The 26,750-nt window shown below is 40.0% G+C and overlaps 1 protein-coding gene across 2 annotated transcripts in view; it reads right to left on the bottom strand.

The window, feature by feature from the left end:
• Positions 1–26,750, bottom strand: part of LOC150087783 (band 7 protein AGAP004871-like) — a 72,741-nt gene that overhangs the window by 10,407 nt on the left and 35,584 nt on the right. For both annotated transcript variants that reach the window (XM_090369200.1, XM_090369201.1), the window contains exons 2-3: positions 7,561–7,667; positions 3,221–3,293 (exon numbers count right to left, since the gene is read on the bottom strand). In XM_090369200.1, coding sequence (XP_090225326.1) covers positions 3,221–3,293; positions 7,561–7,667 — 180 coding nt within the window. The remainder of the gene's footprint in view (positions 1–3,220; positions 3,294–7,560; positions 7,668–26,750) is intronic.

Raw genomic sequence — 26,750 nt, 5'->3', positions numbered from 1 at the left:
AAATGCCAAGAAGAGCAGGACAAACCAGATCGGACCTTTATGTAAGGGAAAGGAGATAGTAATAAATACACCAGCTGCCGTTGCAGATGAACTCAACAGTTATTTTGCATCGATATTTACAAATGAAAAGCCTTTTGTGGCAAAGGGAAATTGTGGGAGCGAAGTTAAAAAATATGTAATTAATGATATTGAAATTTCCCAAGATTATTTAATGAAAAAACTTTCGAGCCTACAGACCAGTAAGGCTCCTGGAGTTGATGGAATATACCCTATAATCTTAAGAGAGGCGGCAAGCGAGTGCATTGAACCATTGAGGCTAATTATGCGAGCATCACTAGACTCTGGGGAGATTCCCTTGGATTGGAAAAGTGCAAATGTATCTCCCATACATAAGGGTGGCTCTAAAAGTGAAGTTGGAAATTATCGACCTGTCAGTCTGACTTCAGTAGTAGGGAAAATCATGGAGGCAATGATCAAGGGTGGAATTCAGGATCATTTGGATCAAATTGAAATTCTCAAGGATACTCAGCATGGTTTCGTAAAGGGAAAATCATGTTTAACAAATCTGGTTCGCTATTTCGAAAGGGTCACTCATGAGCTGGATTTAGGGAATAATTTCGACATTGTTTATTTAGATTTCAGCAAAGCTTTTGACTCAGTCCCACATGAGCGGTTGCTTTATAAGCTGGAACAGGTTGGAATCACTGGGAAAATCCTTAGATGGATAGAAGGATGGCTTCAGAGCAGGAGGCAGAGGGTTGTGATAAATCGCTATTCCTCAGATTGGGTTGATGTAAGAAGTGGGGTTCCCCAAGGATCAGTATTAGGACCACTGTTGTTTTTAATTTTCATAAACGACATTGATGAAGGGATAGAGGGCGTGATGTCTAAATTTGCAGATGATGTTAAAATTGGGAGAGTAGTTAATGATCACTGTCAAGCTGAGCTTCTTCAGAGAGACCTAGATAGACTTCAGGAATGGTCAGAAAAATGGCAGCTGTGCTGTAATCCAACAAAGTGTAAGGTATTACACCTGGGAAACAGTAATCCCAAAAAAACTTATTCACTTGGTGGAGTTCAACTAAAGCCAGTACTGGAGGAAAGGGACTGGGGTGTTACGATACGGTCAGACATGAAATTCTCTGAGCATTGTAAACAGGTTGCAAGGAAGGCCCATGGTGTCCTATCAATGATCTATCGAACTTTTGCAAGTAGAGATAGGGACGTGATAATCCCATTATATAAGGCTTATGTTAGACCACACTTGGAATACTGTGTTCAAGTATGGAGACCGCACCTAAAGAAAGACATCGAGCTTCTTGAAAGGGTGCAAAGAAGGGTAACTCGCCTGGTGAGATCGGCAAAAGGGCGTCCTTATGAAGAAAGACTTCGAATATGTGGGTTGCAGAGTTTGGAAACTAGACACCTTAGAGGAGATTTGATTGAGGTGTTTAAGGCTCTGAGAGGCATCAGTAAAATGAATGAGGACAAAATTTTCAAGATTATAAATGATGCTAGAACTAGGGGACATAAATTCAAGTTACGGGGGGAAATGTTTAGATTGGATTGCAGGAAGTTCTATTTTAGCCAGCGAGTTATAAATTACTGGAATAAGTTGCCTTCATGGGTGGTAGAGGCCGAGAGTTTGGGGAAATTCAAAGGTCATCTGGATAGTACTTTCGGGTAAGGGAAGCACATAGGATGATAGGTTTAATTTCCTTTTTATTATTTTTTATTTTATTAATTATTATTATTTAGTTATTTATTTTTATTTTTTTGTTTTTATCATTGTTTTGTTCGGATTTATTTTTTTTTATTTTTTATTTTTTTTTGGCTGGTGCAGCATAAGCCATAGGCTTTCTTGCACCATGCAGCCGTTGCTAATACTAATACTAATACTAAAGGCCATATTGCTCTGTGCCTATTGTCTATAAATTGTGTTCTGGGGTCGATTTTCTGTTTGCTGGACGAAAAAACCTGAGTTTTCGGGAGAAAAAATCATGCTACCTCCCCTGAGACCGACTAATTCAGACACATTGTGAAAAAGACCCATAAAAATTCCTGTTTAGGATATTCTCCAGGAGGAAAAAGCAAGTTTAGTTAAGACAACCATCAAAAATTTAGTACTATCTTATTTGTCACGAAAACGCCTTCTGTTTCCATGCTCATCTTCAGCAATACCTTGATTTGAGAGAACACATCTTTATTGGAGGTTACTCAGATTTCCAATCTCTCTTGGCATAAGAGATATTAGAAAGTTAATCAATGACCCATCTATTACAACCTGTCTCTCTGTTGCAGAGATATTCGTACAGGCGACCAGGCGCAGCACTGTTGAAGAGTTGACTACCCAATAGAAAAATGGGCCAACCCGGAACAATATCTAGTATGACCATGCGTCGTACGCTCGCACGTATGGACTATACCAGCAGACAACCCCTACGGCATTTTCTGCTAACCAAAGTTCATCGGCGTAAAAGACTCGCCTGGTGCAAAGAGCATGCAAGTTGGACGTCAGAAGACTGGAAGAAGGTGTACTGGTGGGATGAGTCACGTCATTTACTCCACACCGTGGATGGTCGTGAACGGATTTGGCGTCAAGAAACTGAGGCTCTTGATCCATCATGCATGGTATCAAAAGTGCAGACCGGTGGAGGCGGTTGTGTGGTGTGGGGCATGTTTCACTGGCAGGAACTTTGACCCCTGGTGCATGTGGAACAACGTATCAGTGGTCTCCGCTATCATCAACTGCTTGCTGACTGTGTACACTCCGTTCTTTTACGCTTTTTCCCGAATGGCGATGGTGTCTTCCAAGATGACAATGCGCAGATCCATCGGGAACTTGTTGTGCAGGAATGGTTTGAGGAACATGTTTTGACTTCCAGCATATCGATTGGTCTCAAAACTCCACCGATATCAATCCCATAGAGCACTTGTGCGACACTACGGAAAGGCATATAAGGCGTCTGGATACAACAATCACCTCCATACCTGCATTGCTGACCACTTTACACACAGCTTGGTTGGCCATCCCTCCCGAAAGCTCCCAACATCTTGTTGAATCAATGCCACGTCGGATAACTGCTGTACTGAGGGCAAAAGGAGGACCTACGAAGTATTAGGTAGGTGGTCATAATTCAGTGATCACTCAGTGTATATTGACGAAGCAGTGAAATAAAAACCTAGAGATGGATGGAAATGCAGTGATAAGCATACTCACCAGGTCCTTTGGATCCTCCATGGAGTAAACGTCCGAGACGGAATATAACTGCTCTTTCATATTCTTGAACTACCTGCACATAAAAAATATAAATAAAAAGATCTCTCTCTCTTTCTTTCTTTCTTCTACATAATGATGCAAAAGGATAAAATAAACTTTATAAACAGTTTTCAACGAAATTAGCCCAATATCATTGAGCCGTATATATAATGTCTCAATGTCTATAAATTGCGTATGTTCTGTGGTCAATTTGCAGTTTTGCTGGATGAAAAACCGAGTTTTCGGGGAGAAAAAAAAAACATGCCATCCACGCCTCAGATGGACCAAATCCATGTTGTGAAAAAGGTCCATAAGACTTCCTTGCATCATTGACATGACTCGAACTCAGGTCTTTTCTACCCAGTGTGGAGAGGATGATGATTATACCAACTGGAACATGCACTTGTAGCCAAAACTTGAGCAACACCCCTATTTTGAAACATATTTTCTATAATTTTTTAAAAATTCCATGAACAGGATCAATATATATTCAAAGATGACGCTGATTTTGCATACTGCTTCAAGATTAACGTGGCCTGGCCTATCCTGCAACCATAAGGTGAAATAAAGGAATATGTGTGGTTAATCTCAAGAAGATGAAGCAGGTGAAGTCCAAAATTTAACGTACCTTTGTCCACAGATCTTCTGAAATGGAGTACACAATTCTATCTTTTTTATATTTCAATTTTTTCAACCCGATGTTCAATACACATATGGCATTTAATCTGCACAGAAGTTAATCCTTCAAAGAAATTCATGTGTTCTACGAAAATGAGACTTGAAGGTGAACGGTTTTAGGGGCATCAGTGACTAAGGCCATGTTGCTCCGTGTATAATTGTCTGTAAATTTTGTGTGTGTTCTGTAGTTGATTTTCTATTTGCTGGACGAAAAAACCGAGTTTCCGGGAGAAAAGATCATACTGTCCTTGCTGCCTGAGACCGACTAACTCTGCCATATTGTGAAAAAGATCCATAAAAATTCCTCACGTCATCGACCGGACTCGAACTCAGGTCTTTTCCATCCAGTAGGGAGGACGGCGATCCTACCAACCATGTTACCCACTAGTTCGACTTGAGGGTTCTGGACGAATTTAGTCACTTCAGGTCAGATCTCTTCTGTATGGATGAGATTTAATTGCTCAAATCCACATTCAGGAATGTGAGTAGCCTGTGGTAGCATTGTACAACCCAGCTTTGTGCGTGCACGGATGCGTTGTCATGGAGAAGAATTCGATTACTCAACTTTCTTCATCTTTTTTCCCAACTGCAACGTGAAACTTTGGCAAAATAGTACCCTGTTATTGAGGTTTTAGGTACAAGGTAATCAATTAACAACAATGCTTTGTGTCTCAAAAAATTGGGTCTAACACTTTTCCAGGTGATTGCTGGATTCGAAACTTTTTGGGGGTTGGAGATCCCTTGTGCTTTCACTTCACGGGATAAAAATCTATCTGGATTAGCGAGAATTAATTTTAAATTTCCTTTTGACGACACCACTCTCTGACGTTTGTTATGAATGGAAAGTTTTCTGGGATCCACCTTGCACAAACTTTGGACATTCCCACTGTTCACGTATCAAACGGTTTCATGGTAAATTTTGAGTACTTTCTCAAGTTCAGAAACTTCAATTAGCGTCCATTTTTGCGACGAATTTTATTAACTGTTATTTTACAGATGTCTACAGAAAATTTCATTGACATCTGGACAGGTAGCCATGAGATATTTTTAAAATTTTATGATTCTTTAATTTTGTGTATGCGTATATATAAGAAACGACTGTTTTAACTAAAACTGAAGAAAGATTACTGCAATCTTCTTCCATAGAGGTACTCGACTGAGAAAGAATGATCATCAGTCCGTGCATCGAGACATGCTGGGAAATTAATGGATCTCCCGAATTTCTCGGGATGATCTAGACAACGATGCGCAGTTCCAATCCAAATGCCAGTTGATGCATTCATGATGCATCCACTCACTTCGATATCGATGAATCTCCGTTTTCCAGGTCAATGTATACTTTCCGCAACTCCAACACTGTGGTCACTTACTTACTGGACCTCAGACCATTGGACTTAGAGCATTTAGAGCATTCTGGACACACTAAACAATCTTTCCAACAAACTATTCTGATTCAAATGTTTAACACGCGTTTCCTCAATTCAAAGACTCCCTTTGCAAAATCCTGAAATAATTGAAATCCACTGCTATTCGATAAAAATCTCTCTTCCTGACCTAAGTCATTCTCAGTAATGATTTCCCTGATATTATCATCAATTGTACACATACATAATATATACCACCAACTTTCAACCTCACCACAAAAGCAAAGATCTGTATTCGAAAGTCCCAATTGATCATTGAGCCGTGACCGGTTATTTAAAACAATGTCTGTAAACTTGGTGTAAATCAGCTTCGAGCTGTTCTGTCACTTAAAAAGCTAACAACAGGAACAAATTCCTTGGTCACTGGACCAGAAGGTACAGTGTCCCATCTTGCTTTCCAGAAGATAACAATCTCATTTAAACTTCTTTTCCTCTCCCTCTTAATATCATAATTTATATCAACTACACCAACGAGTCCAGTAGGTATTTTATTCTTTATCGCATAGCACCAGATTCCAAATAGAAGCATCCAATACAGAGCTCTGAGAGCAACTTCGCCTAATCTGTCTTTTAAGGTGAAAACGTTTAGATGTTACATTTTCACCCTTAATCTGCCTTTGCCTGCCTAATCTCATGAGTCATTAGACCTATAACAAACTCCTACTCTCAATTTTGATTTTCCAGTGCTTATGTCACACCAAACTGACTCGACACTGCACTGTCCAGCCATCTCGACTGGCTGCACTTCTTTGGAAAAGAAGCAACATATTAGGTATCAACTTGAAAAACCTCGCTAAAAATGCGTTCTCAATCAAATCTATTCCTGGGCATTTTGCAAAATTAAGGTTCTTTAACCTTTAACCCCCCCCCCTGCCAGTTTTTCTCTGCACTTTGGATTGGCACCGTCAGTTCAGTTGGTGGGATTGCCATCCGGGAACATCCTGGTCAATATCGCATCTACCGAACCTTCCAGCCAAAAGTCTCAGTAGAATCCCCTTGAATTGTATTAAACACCACAGAACTTCCCCGTTCCTCTCACCAAACTGGTGAGAGGAACAAAGGGGTGCTCTTACCAAGAAAGACTTAAGTCTGCAAATTACAGCGTCTGGAGAGTAGGCCCCTGCTGGGTGATCTGGTTGAGGTGTATAAGGCCTTTAATGGTTTGAGCACGCTGAATTCTGATAGGATTCTTCTGTTTGCTCAGATTACGAACCTGAGGGGGCATAAAGTCAAATTGAAGTCACGTCTTGTGCATTCTCTAACTCACCACTCATTGTTTCAACATCCAAGGCTAAACAGAATTTCTGCCTCAGTAATCATAGCTTCCTGACCACAAACTTCCTCGTCCCGCGCTACCTGTACCGTCAGTTAGCTCTAAAGCTCTAAACTGCTCCTGACCACTCCTCTCGACCACCCCATAATTTTTAAACTCTTCCTGCTATGGCTGCACTTTAAGACTAAGTCTAAACCAATCAGCTAAATTACCAAAATATATTCCAATGCAACTAAATCATTAAAACAAATGTACTTGTTGGTGACGTCAGAGATGGAATCCTGCTGAAAAGCTTCAACTCAATTATTGTCATCAGATTTTAGGAAATTTTCAAATTAATAAATTAAGACAATGGCTCTTTTTCTTCTTATTCTGGTCATAGTCCATTACAACTGTCTATCGGAAGATAAAGTATAAAACATGGTACCATCACAGCACCTCACTGAAAACGATATCAGACTGGATTTCTTCGTGCCTTCAAGCACGCAATTATTGAAAAATGATCACATCTGTGGTGCAAAGATTCTCTGACAAGTAAAGATTTATCATGTTCATTCTGTTGTTCGTGCCGTTACCATGACAATTGTCAACCTAAGTGTTATGTCCCTGGCACCATGGGGATATGTCTTTAGAAATGTCAGCACGCACCTTCTGATGTTTTCTTTGGCAAATGAAGCAAATTTCTCCTTCATGGAACAGACCTCATTTGTTCGAAATGGATCTTATGGAAACAAGAATACATCAAATAAACTTCTTTGTAGTAATACATCATTCTGACATGGCCATGCTCAAACACGCGCTTAAAAGATTGTAACACATCTGCATCAACCCATTTTGTATTCGTCTCAAGATGGTTGTTTAAACATTGAAATGAAGAAATATTTAACTAACTAGGATAAAGAATTTCACTTGGAGGTCGTACTTACCTTAATACAGAAGAACACCGATAGGGGGAAGGTAGCAATGGCGACTAATGCCGAAAGTCCTGTCAGCAGCCATCCACAAATTCCAATTCCAACGTCAGTTGTATCCGCTAAATGGTAAACACAGAGATTTTTATTTCAAAGCAAAATTTGAAATATTAATATTTAATGCATGCACTAAAAAGACTCTATTGGTATACACTATATGACCAAAATATTCGGATACCCTTCTGTGAAGGGTATCCGAATATTTTGGATCCGAATATCATGGATTCATGAGGTTCACACCACACTTTCACCTTACCATTGGTGCAAAATAAACGCGAAATCGAGACTCATCAGTCCTTTTTGCACTATTCCACAGTACAATCTTGGAGTTGGCTGCACAACTCCAGTCGAATCTTTCGATTTGGTACATAAAGTTTCACTTCTACACTTTGTTGGTATCCTTTTAGATACCATAAGAACTGCCAACCTAAAAGTAAACATCAGTTCAGTGCTGGAAGCTAAGATGGAAACAAAACGAAGACCAATTATTCATAAAACTCTTTTAGTTCTCTCGCTAGTTCTTCGAGTGGTTATGATCTTGGAGTGGTCATGAGCCACCAAAGCAGCTTAGAGACAGCGTCTTACGTTTGTTCTAGTAGACATCTCATACGTAGTAGCTGCCAATAGCCACTCTGATGGAAAGTCACTGACGACATGGTACAAAGTACAAATTGGGTAACCAGATGACAAGAAACTATAAAATTTCAAGGTAATCATCACTGCGAAAATTCCAACAAAACATTGAAAATTCATTGATGTGGAGAGCAGTTGGGAGAATGGAGATTGGATAAAGTCAAAATGAAAGGGGACGGTGGAACATGACTTTCAGTGTTAACGCTGTAGAACCAGTTCCAAAGGAATCAAATTGGAGCAGTTTAAAGAGTCAAAGTGAACCACTTCCAAAAGAATCAAAATGAAGCAGGTCTCAAGGCAATGATCACTGCGAGAATTCCAACAAAACATTGAAAATTCATTGAGGTGGAGAGCAATTGAGAGAACTGGAGATAGGACAAAGTCAAGGTGAAATGGCTTTGTCCTTCAGAGATCAGAGAATCAAAACCTTCAGAGGGAGAGTACAGTATAGCCTTGTTCACATTACAAGGCTATCCAAGCAATACATGATCTCGCGGGTAGAGTTATTTCGATGTTTATAAAATATGGAGAAATCAGTGGATGAGAGTTAACTTAAGGTGAAGTAGTTGGTGAAATCGGAATTAATTTTTGGAATTACCAATGATACGCATTTCAACTTTATTGTTATTACATTCTTTAATTTTTTTTTTAATTGAATATGTTTCAAATTGAAAGACATGTTGCCACGAATTTTGGACTTTTCGGAATTATAACAATAGTCAGATTGCTCGTAAATAATCCTGAAACTGGCTCATTGCCCAAAAGAGAGAGAGAGAGAGTGTAAGATGTAAAATCTTAAAAATATAATATTGTGTGGAAGAGGGAGATTTATTTAAAGTAAAACTTATAATAAAGCAATATGGGGGAGTGGAACATTACAAGTTGAGTTTTATGTGTGTGTTTATGGAAATGAGTTAGGGGACACAGAGTTGAGAATTTGGGAGTGTTTTGCGAAGATGAGTTAGAAAGGAAACCACAGTTGAGTTTATGTGGGTTTTATGAAAATGGGTTAGTGGGATTCTAAGTTGAGTTTTGTTGGTGATAGAGAAAATGAAATAGTCAGAGGACACAGCAGTCGAGATAAGTAAAAATGAGTTAGTAATATGGACAGTTGAGGGTTCTGTTGTGATGAGAAATATGTGTCAGTTAACAGTTGAGTGTTTGGACGTGGTGGGAAAAGAGAAGGGTAGCGCCCTGGGGAAGTTTTCTTCTTGAAAAAGGTCTTAATAGGTGGACGGAAAAAGGAGGGTAGCACCCTATGAGTTTGTCCTTTGATGAGTTTTAATAAGGTGGAGTGGAGAAGGAGATATGTGAGATGCCCTATGAGTTTTCCTTGTGATAAGTTTTAATAAAGTGGAGTGGAGAAGGGGTTAGAGTGAGATTCCCTATGAGTTTTTCTTGTGATAGGTTTTAATAAGGTGGAGGAAGAACGCCAGTCCCAGTGCAGAAGAGTTCCCAAAAAAATCATCTGTCACAAATTCAGGTGTAGCTGATGAAAATGATGAAAAGCATATTGATTGTTAATATAAGAATAATATATGCAAGGTATCCTTGACTTAACCTTGTATGCATATTACATGTTTTTTTATTCAATTCTTTTTGGTGTATATACATATGTAAATAAACTTTGTTATTTATTTATTTGTGAGTTTGTTATTCCTGAACACTCAGCCTTTCCGAAGGGAATTATAATTAATTGAGAAGTTCCCTTGGATCTGGAATTCTCCTGTGAAGTAAAGTCAGATGTGTACGTGGGGGTGTAAGGAATAGAGGTCTATAGTTATAAGGGAACAGAACAAATAACTAAATATATAAAATATCATCATAGTCTTTTGTTTTCCGCCCTCCCCCCCACAAGAGAGACGAGAAAAAGAGAAGAAAAAACACAGAAAAAGAGAGAAATAAAGAGAGATAGAGAGATACAAACAGACAGAGGGGGACAGACAGACAGACAGAGAAAAACAGACTGAAAGAAAAAAATAGATAGAAAGAGACAGGAAGAGAGAGAGAGAGAGAGAGTAAAGAAGGAGAGGAACGAAAGAGCTCCACAGGCAGAGAGAGAAGAAGACAAAAAGAAAGAAACAGAGATAGAGAGAGAGAAGCAGAAATTAGAGAGGTAGAAAAAAAGAGAAAGAGAGAGACAGGTAGCGGGAAGAACAAGAGCGAGACAAAAGGAGAGAAGAGAGAGAAAAACAGAAGATAAATAGACAGAAAGCGACTGACAGAAAATGAGAGAAAGAAAGAGAGACAAAGAGATAGGCAAACAAAAGGAGAACAGAGAGCAGAAAGAGAGACAGACAGAAAGAGAAACGGAGAAAGACAGAAACGAAGAAAGAGAGAGTGACAGAGAGAGAGAGAGAGAGACAGACAGGGATAAATACAAATAGAAATAGAAAAATGTAGAGAGAGAGAAAGAGGTACACAGAGAGAGAAAAGCAGAAACTGAAAGACAGATAAATAAATATAAATAGATAGAGAGAGAGAGAGAGAGAGAGAGACAGAAAATAAAAAGAGAAAGAAAGAAAGATAGAGATAGAGAGAAACAGAGAGACAGTTATGCAGATAGCAAGAGACAGAGACAGAGAGAGAGAGAAATGGACAAACAGAAAGAGAGAGAAGCAGGGACGCAAAGGTAAAGAGAAATAAATGCAGGGAGATAATAATAGGAAAGAGAGAGATAGACTAAAGAGGGAGAGGAAGAAAGAGACCGAGCGAGAGAGAAAGAGAGAGAGAGAGAGAGAGAGAGAGAGAGAGAGGAAGGAAACAGAACGAGATAGAAAAAAGGAGAGAAAGAAGGTTAAGAAACAAGAAATCTAGGATTGATTTCTTGTTTCTTAACCTTCACATCCACACGTGTACATAAACACACACAGACGAACACAAGAGGGGGAGGGGGGAGGGGCATCATTCACTTTTCATCGGAACCCGGCCAAGCACTCGATGCCCCTGCAGATAACGAGTTCAAATTCTGAAACGTCTTTCCAACGGATACTCTCAAGACAGCCATCAACATTATTTCAACACACTCTCAAACTCACTCAAAAAAAAAAAAAAATCAGTTTTAAATTAATAATTTAAACAATTTAAATTAAAATAATTAATAATTGACAGAGGGGCAAAGTTCCCTAATACTTGTTCACGAAGAATAAAATAAGAAATTCAACAGAAGCCGAAATTATTCATTAAACGACGCCAAGTAATAAACATCCGCTCCAAATGGCGAAGCAGACGGACGCTTAATCGACTTACCTTTGGCGTACATCGTTCACGCACGCTCGTTAGCACTTCGGCCTACGGACCCGCTGATTATTCGCTCCGAATATTCCTCGCGTCCATAACGTTTTCCGCATGTGCGTCTGACGCAACTGCTGAGCACGAGTCGGTACCGTCTCTTCGCTCGTATCGATTGCCCGAGCATGCGCGTTGTCTTAATGGCACGTGCCGTTGTCCGAGCGACCGCGACTTCGTTATTCTCTTGGCGAATATTACGGAAGGATCAACAGATGGGGGTTCGTTAAATTACGAATCCAATTCGTAAGTGAGACATTTGTTCAATCTGTCCGTTCGTCTGTCCGTCCGCATATAATAACTCCACTCCTAGTGGATGAATTTTCATCAGATTTTATTGTTGTCACTTTTAGAAAGATTTGTTAAGCCATCCCGAATTTCATTAAAATAGGATCAAAAGAAACCGGCAATTATTATTTTCTGTCAATCCATCTGCATGTAATATTACTCCACCCCCAGAGGATGGATTTTACGTGAAAATTTTACCTTTGGCTCTTATAGAAAAACTTGTGGATCCATCCCCAATTTCACTCAAAATAGATCAGTAGAAAAATGGAAAATATTATTTATTTGTCCGTCCGTCCGTTCGCATGTAATAACTCGACTCCTAATTCATAGATTTTACGTAAAATTTTATATTTTGATCTGATCTTTTTAGGATATTTGTCGACCCCCCCTCCCCCCACAAATTTATAAAATTAGACCAATTGATATTGGCTCTTTTAAAAAGATTTCTGGAACCTTTCCTAATTTCATTAAAATGGATCAATAGAAATCTGACAGTTATTTTGAATTCTAATAACAAAAATATAGAAATGTGGTAGATATATTTAGCAGTTAAATACACACTCACGAGCCAGAACATTATGACCACCCCAGTCTCCACGATTGGACACATTCCACAGCACCCAGAAGTAACTTTATCGACCGGCACAGCATATATAGTGGCGATACGTGTAGAGCCTGCCAGTTGGCCAGTATGAAGCCCGTGCAGCAGAGAAAGGGAAGGACTTGACGGATTTTGAATGGGGAATTATTTGTCCTGCTAGGAAGGCAAGAGCCGGCAATTCACCCTCGACTGTTTGAGGGCTGCCTTCGAACATTCCCTAAACACCTTCGTGGAGGTGATCGAAGAGGGACACGCAACCACCCATCATGGCAGGCCAAGAATACCATCACTGGTTAACAGTCAAAGTGGTTGGCACGTGCTGTCCAGGACAACAGACAGCTCACGAATCCTTCTAAGCATACCATCCAGCGCATGCTATTGCAAATAGGCACCCTGTTCATCTGCCCATGTAGACTGACCGTTATTGATACCTCCACCTGCAGTGGGCATGGAAGTCCACTCCTGGACATTAGACGACTGAAAAAGAGTTGCCTGGTGTGATGAATGAAGGTTCCAGCTCCATCATGCCGATGGACAGGTGCGCATTCGACTGTGAGCAGGTGAACACTACAACCAGACTGCATGGTTAGACGAAACCACACCTGTGGAAAAGACCTGAGTTCGAATCCCATTAATGAGGAGAGGATATTTTATGGATCTTTTTCACAACGTGGCCGAGTTAATCGGTCTCAGTTGAGGGTAGCATGGTTTTTTTTTTTTTCTCTTGGGATTTTCATCTGGCAAGCAGCAGATCGATCACAGTACTGCGCAATTTGCAAACATATTATCCATCGCAATATAGCCTAAGTGCTGATGCACCTAAAACCAGACAAACTTGGCTAACCCCTGTTCAGGGGTTTGTCTCATGAAAGGAGCAATACACAGATGCTACTTATAAGAACAATGTCCTTCGACTCTTGTTGACTATTCAGTCCAAGAAAGTTGGTCAGTTGAAACCACATGAGGAACTCGAATGACCTCTTTGCGATCAAGCTGTTTATGATGATCTCATCTTGCTCCATCCAATCGGAACAGGAGAATTCCAATCGAATAGACCAACGGATTATCCGAGTTCTACCAGATAGGACAATAGAGAGTACTCAGGACAAATTTTGGATTATTTGGTTAAAAATATTTCAATTGTCCACAGTGTTGAAGAAGAAATGGACCAAAAGGCCCAAAATGGACCACAATTGGACAGACATTTTATTTAATATTGTGTCCACAAAAGCTTTTCTGAAACATGCAGGTGACCGAACACTTTTGGCAAGATAGTATACGTTTGCAACTTCAGTTCGATTGAAAATGGATACGTGTGCACACTCATGAACCATCTACGAATCTTTTACTTTGGTAAAAAAAAATGGTTACAATGAAAACATCGAGTTCAATTAGCAACAACAGATCGCTACGTGCTACTGAGTTCGATTTATGTCTCAGGGCCGGCTTTTTTCAAAATAGATAATTTCGTGAATTGCACCAGACTCAAAGATACAGGTGGAATTAAACTTGTTGTTTCCCAACAGCTACTAGAACGCGATGGGAGTTAAGATTTCACCATCGTGCTTGATTTTATCAGGAGACTGTCACGCCATCATTGTGTTTCTTTGTGGATAAACGCGTTCAGCTGATACTGTCATAAATAATTTTTGCAAATTCATAGAATATGCAATGGCGTGGCAATTTAATTCCTACACTGTGGCTCTACCGGTGTCGAGTAGAACTGCAAATCATGAATAACTTAAAAGATATTCTTCTGCATTGCTCACACCACGTTATTAATCATTCATGGCACGTTTTTCATTCTTGCACAGAAAACATCACCAGGTGGAGCAGCTCACTTTTGTTCTCCCAAACAACTGTTGAGTATTCAAGTACAAATTACCCATCTCTGCAAATAGTCAAGTGAGTATCAATGGATCTGGTCATTAATCACTCTTCATACCTGAAAACTATTAAATTTGACAACTTCCTCCACACTCCCTCATCAATATCACTAAGGAAGATGAGGAACAGAAATGTCCCCAATACTGATCCATGAGGGACTCCACTTGCTACCGTGGGTTATACTGGGGTATACTGTGCTGCCACTTTATTAGGTACATCTACCTAGTAGCGTGTTAAGCCACCTTTAGCCTTCAAAACAGCCTGAATTCGTCTAGGCATGGATTGAACAAGATGCTGAAAACGTTGTGCAGGAATGGAGTACCATACAGACATGAGTGTGTCACGCAGTTCCTTGGGATTCGACGGTTTGATTTGATTTGATTTGGTAGTTGTTGGCGCATCGGCTTCAGTGGCCATATTGCACCTCCCAAGGTTTTTGCAGTACTTTGATCCAAGCCCGAGGCGGGAATCGAACCCGCGACCTTTGGGTTGCCGGGCAGGTACTTTACCCACTCGGCTAGCCCGGTCGGCAGGATTCGACGGTGTAGGTCTGCAGCGAACGGCCCTTTCCAGCTCATCCCAAAGATGTTCAATAGGATTGAGATCCGTGGACTGAGCAGGCCCACGGCAGCAAAGAAAAGTCATTGTCATGTTCCTGGAACCATTCCAGAGCGATTCAGGCTTTGTGCACTTGCGCATTATACTGCTGGAAGTAACCATCTGACTGAGGATAAACTGGTAACATGAATGGATGCACTTGGTCAGCAACGATGTGGCATTCAGATGTGAATCTATGGACATCAATGGACCAAACGTGTGCCCAAAAAAAAAACGTTCCCCACAACATAAAACTGCCCCCACCATCTTGCACAGTAGTCGTCAGACATGACGGGTCCATAGGCGGGTTCTTTTCGCCAAATTCTGAGCCTTCCATCAACATGATGCACCAGGAACTTCGACTCATCAGATCAAGCAATTGTTTTCCAATCCTGGATAGTCCAGTGCTGGTGTTGCTGTGCCCACATGAGGCGTACTCTCTTGTTGTTCATTGACGTGTTCAAATCAATAACGCAGTCCCAAAGATCCTCTCTTCGAATTATTGAATGGTCAAGGCGATCCCAAGAAATATCCCTGAGAGAAAATTTAACTAAATCTTTAAATGGTTAAGTGGAGTTGTAGAATGTTCCAGGTGTAAAACGATGATCCATGATAACTGTGTGGACAGTCCATCCAGAAATGAAAGGAGCAATATTATTACTGCGAAAGAATGTTAGTTAGACTCTCCATTCTAGCTATAGAAGATAGATGGTTGGTTTGGAAGATTAAGAACTGGTAGGTGATAAAAATAAGTTCCTCCTGAAGAAGATGACCTTAAGTTAGAATCCATGAGTAAGGGAGCAAGTCCAAAGTAATGGCGTAGTCGAGATAATGAAAAAAAAAAAAAAAATACCAGAGGAAGAAGATAGTAAAGTAAAACTTCACATGCTTAAATGCCAGAGATTTGGATGTAGACGTTAAGCTGAGTAGTAAGTCTTCAAATAACCAATACGTATCGATTCTTATTGAAAATAACTATTATTGGCTTAAGACCTTAGTGGTTGGGTTGAATCAACCCAGTGTGGCGCCAGAAATATTCCCGTACAGTAATAAGGTTCTTAAAACAACGTCAAATGACTCCTCTTCTGCAAAGATTCTTTAGAAACTCAAAATCAGATTCTAACAGATCTTGAGTGCTGTGCATTAATTCAATTTTTATTGATTTCAATTAATATTGAGAACAATTTAAACTTCGTCTGGAGTATTAGGATGTGAAGTGAATGATTAAAGGCAGTCAATGAGCTTGTTATCTTAATCCTCTTCTTTTTTAATATAACTCCTCACTTTTGGTCACATTCAACAAATTTAAGCTGTGATAGGTAGCACAGTTGGTGGGATCGCACGTCCTCCCAACGCCGGGTGTAAAAGACCTGAGTACGAATCCCATCGATAGCCGGAGGGATTTTTATAGGTCTTTTTCAGAACGAGGCCAAGTTAGTCGTTCTCAGGAGAAGGTAACATATTTTCTTCTTTTTGTCTTGAAAATTTGAGATTTTCATCCAGTAAACAGAAAATTGACCTCATAGCACACACACACACACAATGTACACGAAGTGATATGGCCGAATTGCTGTTGCTCCTAAAAAAAAACCCCTACTACTGCCACAATAGATTCAGGAATTTGTGTTTTAGAGCTTCTGAAACTCCACCTGGTGGCACTAGATCTATTTATTTATCTGTGGTAAGTATGGATTAGCTCCCCCCCCCCCCCAAGTATGTGTATACATAAGAAAAAGGAATTGACCAATAGCCAGTAATGATAAGTTTTCTCCTTAAAAAAAGGAGAATGTGACAATATTCGATCTTTTGACATTGAGTGTATAGGAGAGAACAGTGTTACCATGGCAGATAGATTGCTTTGGTCATAAAGCGAAGCAGGTTCCAGTATGTCAATAATGGGGAAATGGTTTTTCTCTGACTTCTGAGAGAATCAATAAACCATTTTTTTTTTAATTGAATCGTGAGGAAGGTTGTAGAGTGGTACGAGTTTAAATGGATTGATACAAACTAGAAATTGAACTTTCATATTTTAAATTGTATTATCGACAATGTTGGGTGTCTATTATTTGCTGTTGAGGGAAGCAGAGGTAAAATATTGCCACTGTCCCATCCCCCATCACCCAAAAAAGGAAATAGGGACGGGCAGCAGGATGGTCAATAAGGTCCATCGCTTTTAAATTTTAATAACTAAAGTTATACAAAATCAATAAGAAGATGGATGAAAAATTGAAAAAATAATGGATCAGTTAATGACAAACCAAGATTTGGGAAAGAAACCTCAAATGATGGCGGCCATCTTGAAGTGTGATAATTAAAACCTTCATTAAGACTTGAGCTTTCATATAATTTTTACTAAATAGTTCCATTATTTGTATAACTTTAATTAATAAAATTTAAAATCAAATAAACAATTATATAAATAAATAATATTTGGACGAATATACACAAAATAAAAATGTACAGAGGACGCCACTGTCGTTAACCTTCTTAATTTTATCAAAATAATATAAGGTTCACCAAGGAAACATATTTGCTATAAAAAAATTAAATAATCTACATTTTAAATTTATAATCAGTTTTCCTTTTCCACCACTAGATGGCAGCACATAAATCACTTGTAAAATATGAATATCTAATATATTCCTAATTTATTTTTTTATTTCTTATTCAGTATTACACGCGATATAATATAAATCTGTAATTATGACATCATAATAAGGGATTATTTAATAAGATTATTTAATAAGAAATAATTAAATAATCTTATTTAATTTTTTTTTCTTATTCAGTATTACGCGCGATATAATATAAATTTCTAATTATGACATCATAATAAGCATTAGCATTAGTAGAGGCATTTGATGCAAGAAAGCAAGCTTATGCAGCATCAGCCAAAAAAAAAAAAAAAAACCCACTTCCACTTCACCCCTCTGTTCGTTCAAAATACCTGTCCCGCTGAGCCTTAAACTTATTTAGGCTATCAACCTCCACCACAAGGGATGGAAGTCTGTTCCACCAACCAACCACCCGCTGGCTAAAGGCAAATTTCCGCACGTCTATCCTACATCTGTCTTTCCTCAATTTGAATTTATGCCCTCTCAGGTGATTTTTCTGAGCTAGAGGAAGAATCCCATCAGCATTGAGCATGCTCAAACCATTTAAGGCTTTATACACCTCTATCAGATCACCTCGCTGGTGCCTAGTCTCCAAACACTGTAATTTGCAAAACTTAAGCCTTTCTTCGTAAGAGCACTCCTTTGTTCCATTCACTAATCTTGTTGCTCTTCTCTGTACTCGTTCCAGCAGCTCTACATCCTTCTTGAAATGAGGCCTCCAGACCTGTATACAGTACTCTAGGTGTGGCCTGACCATCGCCTTATACAATGGAATAATCACCTCCTTATCCCTGCTGGAAAAATTCCTGTATATCATTGACAATACTCCATGAGCTACTCTTGCAGCCCGTCTGCACTGCTCAGAGAACTTCATATCTGCCTGCACAACCACCCCCATCTCCCTTTCATTCTCTACCACTGTCAGTGTAGTATCACAGAGTTGATACGTTGCTCTGGGGTTGCTGTTTCCCATGTGTAGTACTTTACATTTGTCAATGTTAAACTTCATTTGCCACCTCTCAGCCCATCTGCTCAACCTTTCCAGATCCTGTTGCAGCAGCATAGCGTCAGTTGTGTCCTTGACAACCCTGCCAACCTTTGTATCGTCTGCAAACTTGGACATTAAGCCCGATATACCATCATCAATATCATTTATAAATACAGAAAACAATAATGGACCCAACACTGAGCCCTGAGGGACTCCACTAATAACATCAGTCCACGATGAGCAGTGTCCATTGATTACCACTCTCTGTCTTCTCCCCCTCAACCACCCCTTTATCCATAGCAGCAATTTGCCTCCAATGTCACACTGCTCCAATTTGTGTAGCAGTCTTCCATGTGCAACAGTATCAAAAGCCTTTCTAAGATCCAAGTATATAATATCAAAGTTATTCCCTGCATCCAGTTCTTTTGTGACTGCATCATAGTATCCAATCAAGTTGGTCAGGCAAGACTTCCCCTTAACAAAACCATGCTGTGTCTGAGCTATAACTGAAGTCTTGTCTAAATGATCCTGCAGTGCTTCTTTAACCAGTGCCTCCATTAATTTTCCTGGAACAGAAGTTAAGCTCACAGGTCTATAATTACTTGTGTCAGCCTTTGATCCTCCTTTGTGAATTGGGGTCACATTTGCATATTTCCAGTCTATGGGTACCTCCCCTGAGTCCAACGAAGCTTTCATAATTATGGCTAAGGGTTTGCTTACTTCCTTTGCTGCCTCCTTTAATATAACTGGATAGATCCCATCCACCCCGGGTGCCTTTCTTGTGTTTATCTTCAACAGTTTCTCCTCCACTTTACTTCCAGTTATTTCAAGATTCTGTAGCTTACTGCTAGAGTTGAATACACCTCTGGCATTCCCCTCGCTGAATAACTCCTCATGTGTGAATGTCGATGCAAAATATTCATTTAGTTTGTTAGCTACCTGAGCAGGATCATCAACAGTTGACCCATCAATATCAAGTGGACCAATCTGATTCATCCCCTTCCTTCTAGAGTTTACATAAGTAAATAACTCTTTGCTGTTTTTCTTTGCATCCCTTGCCAAGGATTTCTCATAATCTGCCTTTGCCTGCCTAACCTCCTTTGTAACTTGGTTGCATATCAACTTGTATCTATCATAGGCTTCTGTGTCATGTGTTAATTTGTATGTATCCCATGCATGTTTCTTCTCTGCCATATGCCTCATCAGTCCATCTGACATCCATTTAGGCCTAAACCTTGAACAATATTTCTTAGTTGGTATGTAAAGCCTAGTAGCTTCGAAGATAAGTTCTTTGAATGCTTCCCATTTTGAATTTGCTGTTGGTAACATCATCAGTTGGTCCCAATGTATAGAATTTAAATACTGTCTCAGTCCATCGTAGTCGCCTTTACGGAAGCAATAACCCTTCCCTTTACCCCTAATGGTAGTTACCTCTTTGAGTAAATCCCACTTCAGCACACTGTGATCACTGCCACCTAGTGGTTCATTTATCTGCAGATTCTTAATGCATGAAGAATCACTGCTGATAATCAAATCAAGAGTATTACTCCCTCTAGTTGCCTCCCGAACACGCTGATGTAGAAAACAATCATCCAATAAATCCACAAAAGCCCTGCTAGTGTGTGTGAGTAACCAGCCCCCAAATTCCAGTCAATATCTGGGAAATTAAAATCTCCCATTATAAGACTCTCTGATTTACTGGCCCACTCTATTTCCCTGTACAGTTCCTTATTATACTCATCAGAGTCATTAGGCCTATAGCACACTCCTACTCTCAATTTTGATCTCCCAATGCTTATGTCACACCAAACTGACTCCACACTGCACTGTCCAGCGATGTCGACTGGCTTCACTTCCTTGGTTTTTAAGTGTTTCTTAACTAATAGCATAACCCCTCCCCCCCTCCTATCCTGTCTATCCTTTCTGTAGACGTTGTACTCCCCAAATTGCAGTTCTGCATCCCTTATATCTGTGTGACACCACGTCTCTGATATCCCAACAATATCTGCCTTTGATGTTTTGAGCAATACCTCAAATTCATCAAATTTATTTACTAAACTCCTAGCATTGGTGTACACGCAAGTATACCTGCATCTGTTTCTATTCTTAGCTACCCTAACACAACCCATGTGTTTACTTGTACCGCAGTGGCTCCCAGCAGTCTCTGAAATACCATGCATCTTGTTTTTCAGGCTTCTGCTCATTCTAATAGAAGCAGTGCAAGAATCTCTTTCACCTCTGCCAGTGGCTACTGTCAATTTATTGGTCTTTGTCTCCCTCCAAGCTAGCAGTTTTCCGACCCACCTAACACTGCCTTGATAGCATCAGCAAATATTCTTGCACCCTTTCTATTTAAGTGTATCCCATCCCTGTAGAAGCAATCTCTCCTGTTAACAAGTACAGTCCAGGCTGAAAAAAATTCTACCCCTTGAGCCTTGCACAATCTTTCCAGGGCCGAATTGATCGACAAGGCTCTCATCATATACTCCCTCCTATCGTGTCTGGGCAGAATTGCAGACACTTTCAAATTCAACCCTAATTCTCGGCTTTTGTTCAACAGTGACCTGTACTTGTTAAGTAATTCTGCCGGTCTCCTACTCTTAATATTATTAGTGCCAACGTGTACAACTATATCACCTTTTGTGCCCTTAAAAGATGATATTCGCTCTATAACGTCATCAACCTTTGCCCCTGGCAGACATACCCTGGTCCTGTTCCACCTATCTTTCTTACAAAGCATGTTCCCCGTTTCCCTGACAATAGAGTCACCAACAACTACTAGTTCCTTCGGGACCAGCGCATTCTGCCTTAGGGGTTGTCTCTGTGTCACGCGATGCCCAAGTGCAAGCTCTGGCGTTGATGTGGGCAGCTGAGAGCTTGATGGGCCCCTCAATTTAGTTTCTTCGAGGGCATCCACCCTGTCCTTCAAGCTCTCATATAGGCCCACAAGAACGCCGAGTTGTTGCCTGATATCGATACACTCCTTGCATCGCGCACACACAAAGACATCCCCCTTGGCAGTATCATGTCCCGTACCCGATTGCTCTGCAAACATCAAGCAAACAGTGCATTTTATAAGGCTGTGAGTCAGAGGACAACTGCCCCCCTCAGTTCTGCTCTGAGCCACAGCACTTCCATTAGCTTGAGCCTTTTGCTTTGCTGCTCTGGTCTGAGTCATGATTCTATTAATTTATTAATTAATTATGTTATGTTATTAATTATATTACGTTTGTAATCTAAGTCGTTATATGTATTTATTTAAACGTACAATTTAACTGCTAACGAAGTTCAACTAACGCTATCTAGTACGGTATATAACTATCGTATCACAATGACGGGAAAGTTACTAACGGTAGCGGTAGTTACGAACACGTGGAAACCCTTACCGATACTTTTACAAGGCCGAGTAAAGAATAAATACACCAAATTAATCAAAAAATCACAAAATAATGTTATACTACTAAATTTAAATCAAAAGTTTTAGAAAAACAATAATTTCAAATCAATAAATAAGAAAAATCCACTTAGCGGCTTTGAACACGACCGTCACTAGTAGCCTCATAAGGTCTTATTATGATTATTATCATCATAATAAGGTGTTATTATAATAATCTTATTTAATATTAATTTTTTTTATTTCTTATTCAGTATTACGCGAAAGAATAAATAAAATATTATTTATTCTTTTTCTTTTCCATAATATTTCTAAATATTTTCGTTGGATCTGTGACGTCAGCAATGGACTTCATTTTTTCAACTTTTTTTTTCTGCCGTTTGTAGCGCTGCTGTCACTAAACATAAATATAGGTGTGGAAATCCAATTTTCGACCTTCAATAAAAGAAGAGTTAACAGCATTTTAGCCAAAGTCACTAAATACTGTGCTTAACATAAAATAGGGGTGTTCAATACAAAGGACAAGCCATCACCTATTCCATCTACCACAATTAATTATTCATCCAATGGGAACATTCAACATTCGACTCCATGTGTAAGTAAGCAGAAAAGTAAAAAAAAAAAAAAGCCTCATTAACTTACGTCCACGCGAAATACACACAAAAGGACTGACAATGCACGCGAAGAGAAACACGACCCTTGCAATGATTGCCGAAAGACAGAGAGAGAGAGAGATAGAGTAAGGACGTAAAAATAGAATTTCTACATATTTACTGACGAATCAAAATAAATATTATAGGACTGTGCAAACATCCACAAAAAAAGGTTGACTTTTGCTTGTTTTCCTTTGGTTACCGTGGTTACAGAGTTACGTTGTTTCTTAATAAGAAAACAAAGCCAAATTGGATCAATACAATTCGTATTTATAGAAACAGCGTTGTAACAGAACAAAATAATCATAAAATTAGCATTAATTCGAATCGGTTCTGTAATCAAATTCTATCGAAACTTTTCATTTAAAGAAAACTGCACTCGATGGCCAAAAAATTAGAACTCTTTTGCAATTGGCGTCAATATGATTTCTATTATTTCTTGGGCTTCATAGTCGATCTTGTAATCGGGAAGACGGGTGATCTTTTCGATTTTCACAAAGGTGTTATTGTTGAAGCATCTTTAGCAGGAACCACAATTCAGAAAACAAAGGAAATGGCTGGCGTGTCGAAAGCAACCATCTCAAAAAGTATATAGTGAGTGGAAGACAAAAGGAGAAAGAAATGAGGCAGAAAGTCTGTACTCCAAGAACGACACCACGGGAATTTAAAGAGAATTGGGCGTTGGAAGAGAAGGTGTGCAGAAAATGATTAAAAAAATTCAATTTTAAGCAGAGATAGACCTGTTTCCAAATGAACTGTGCGGCGAGAGTTGAAGAATCCGGGATTTGGTAGTCGTGTGCCTATACGAACAACTACTTCTTCCAGTAAAAATTGGACTGGAGTGGTATGGCCAACATCAAACCAAGACGGGACTCTCTGGAACAGTGGTAAAAGATCGTGGGTGTGTAACGAGTTTCGATCTACAATCTTTTGCACCAAACATGAAAGTGTGGAGTAAAGTTCATGAAGCCATACTTCCAGACTATATCTTGACCATTCAAACGACAGGGGTATGTTCTGTTGGTACAGACTGAGTTCGTTGATACCATTATAAGCTGTGGCATCGGACCAACTTCACCTGCACTACTTCATTTGTACCCGGACAGCAATAGATTTTTTCAAGACGACCACGCAACTATCCACCATACAAAACTTGTATCTGAATGGGTCGAGGAATATTCCCAAGAGAAAGAGAATTCGCTTCGCAGTTCTCTGCTGACCACAAAAAACAGCTGAGAAAGATCCTGGTGGAAGAGTGATCAAATCTGGAGCTAAACTCTCTCTCTCACACATACATAGTGGAATCCATGCCACCCTACTAGATATTGAATAAGGGTTTCTAGCATTTTCTCCAATGACTATAGCTGAGTAAGACTTTTCTCTTTTTTTAAATTTCATTTAATGTCATTAAAAGTTCCTTTTGGTTTATCTTCTGTTATGCCATTCACGTATTCGATTCCTGTGTGATCTTTGAAAAGTCTCAACAGATGGAAAATTAATCCCTTTGCAACTCGACGTGGATTTAGCTGCCGGATTTATCTTTGGAGTGTTGCTTGAATGTCGTTCGTCATTAGTGACCTCTGAAATGAATAAGGTCAGATGACTGTGATGAAATCTGTTCCAGCCTGCTGTCTCTTAATAACTATTACACTTTTAATGCTGAAAGTTTAGAAAGATCTTTCAAAATTAGGACTAACTATGATCGCTTTAGCGAGGGATGCTCTTAAGAGATTAAGATAATTTTAGTTGTTCAACCGAGATGCTACACCAAGTTAAAGCCATCTATTTAACGAGATTATTTGAAAGTTGGATTGTCTTTCATTTTCAAAAAGGATCCACTTGTGCACGTTTCAAGTGACGTTATTTTAATAAATTATTATTATTTTTCATGTTACCAATTGGTTATAATTTCTTTCATCTTTTCCTGAACTCTAATACGATGAAGTGGGGAAAATTTTGGTATGGTGGTGTCCTTTAGAATAACAATGAAATGAAGAGACAGCAAGAAACTTCGGGCAGGTATAAAGGACATTTATAGGGGTTGCACAAGAATTACCAAAAGGGTCACATTACAGAAGTCGATAAAAGATGCTCAAAATATGGTCACATGACATCAGTAAGGCGTATGATCCCCTCCAACGGCTAAACAGGCCTCACACCATTCTTCCACCAGCGTAGACCGATTGCGTGGTTGTTGGCTGTCGGTGTGTAATGCGAGTCCAAAGGCGTCCCACACTTGTTTATCGGATTTAATTCTGATGATCATGCTGGCCACGGCAGTTGTTGAATATCTTCAATTTCAATGCATTCCTCGACAACTTGAGCTCAATGTGCAGTGGCATTGTCGTGCATGAGGGCCAAGCGCACCTTTAAAAAATCGCGCATAGAGTTCGAGGATCTATTCTCGGTACCTCTGTGCAGTTACGGTACATCTATCAAAAACATGAAGGGGGTGTCCGTTGATCATTATTCCGACTCACACGAGAACACTGTAACTGTCCCTTTCACTGATGTTGGAGGGATGATACTGCATTCTTCGATGTTTGCAGATGAAATAACGTCTAGAATCTGTTTATAGGTTAAATGGGACTCATCAGAAGAGAACTGTACCTCATTTGTCAGGACTCCAAGCACGTTCATGACACCAGTTTCGACGAGCTCTGCAGTATTTTTGATTAAAGTGTGTTTGGTGTCAAGCGGCACCAGGGGTTTCCCCCATCTCCGCATTGCTTGCATTGTGATGGGTGTGCCAGTTTACTGGAAATGCCAGAGATTCAAAAGTGTATGGATATTGTACATGTGTAGTGTCGTGTACCGTTGTTCATCTGGTCATTTAGCCGCTGGACCCCTACTGAAGCCCAACGTTGCCCCACTTTAGCCCCGTGGAGGCAGACCAGGAAACACCAGTCGACTAAGATTTACTCTAGCAGGTCCTGCCACCTAATTTCCTGAGATTTCAGTGGCTAGGACCTTTAAAAAAAAAAAAAAAAAAAAAAAAATATATATATATATATATATATAAACAAATATATATATATATATATACATACATATAAAACACACACAGGTGTATATATATATATATACATATACATGCCACACACAAACATATATACACACCCTCTATGCGCTTGCGTGGCAGGGAGGCGCTAGGAATGGGAGGCCGAGAGTAGTGGGCGAAGGTGATTTTAGATTGTGTGGGGCATTGCGTGCAGGTAGAGTGGGGAGTAGATTGAAGACTGGGGGGGAAAGGCAGAGACATGGAGCCGATAGAGAAGACAGCTCCAGTTTACAGTGGGGCAAGCCCATGCCCCACCAGAGAGTAAGAATGTGGGTGGCGCGTGGGGGGGGGGATACGGTGGAACCGTCACCTCCCCCACCCACCGGGGAGGGGTGGAATAGTTGAGACAGGCAAGGGAGCTGGCTCAGGTCGCCAATACGGCGTGCATGCAGAGACTGCGATTTGTTCATGTGGCATTTGGTATAGACTAGTAGGATTGAGCCACTTGTAGGATTTAACTCCTCTTCTCTGATGTCCGTGTGAGCCAAGTTTGGTCGCCTATTTGGAGGTCGCTCTTTGGAAATGGGACCCGTCCAGTTAAATCAGATTTTAGCATCCATAGGATAATGCGTAGAGGGCTGCTCGCCGCTTTTGGTGTATACTCCGTCTGTAGGTCAAGACTGAGTATTCAAGAAGCAAATCCTGGTCCATTTGATGCTGGAGATGTAGGTTCAATAAGTCTGTCAATTCAGTGCAGTTAATGCAGCATTTGTTGAGTAGTCGCTCAGGGGACCCATGTCCCGTCCATGGATATTTGGAAGAGTAGGATTTATTGTCCATTAGGGCGGATTCCATTGTTGTTTGGGAGAATGGATCTGTCAACCGAAATGCAAGTCCTGGTCGTATATTGTGCACGGAGGCTGTGCTTGCTCTCTTGTTTGGAGGTTGCCCTTGGGAGCCATGTCCCGTCGGTGAGTCAATTTGCAGAGAAAAGGAAGTGAGTATGGTTGAGGTGAGTTTCAGTTCTGCCATGATGTCCAGCGTTATCCACTGGGGTAGAATTGGGAGGTTCTCCCCCCATACTCCTCCTGTGACACGTGTTCCGTTTGGTTATAGTTGGTGATGAGTTGGGATATTTAATGGTCCTACCCCAGTAATCTGGTATGGATGGAATTATAAAAGTTTCCACTTGATCATGGA

The sequence above is a fragment of the Mastigoproctus giganteus genome, chromosome 3 (genome assembly GCF_048544385.1).
Source record: "Mastigoproctus giganteus isolate SK-2022 chromosome 3, ASM4854438v1, whole genome shotgun sequence".
NCBI lineage: Eukaryota > Metazoa > Arthropoda > Arachnida > Uropygi > Thelyphonidae > Mastigoproctus > Mastigoproctus giganteus.
This window is presented reverse-complemented; position numbering and strand designations above follow the sequence as displayed.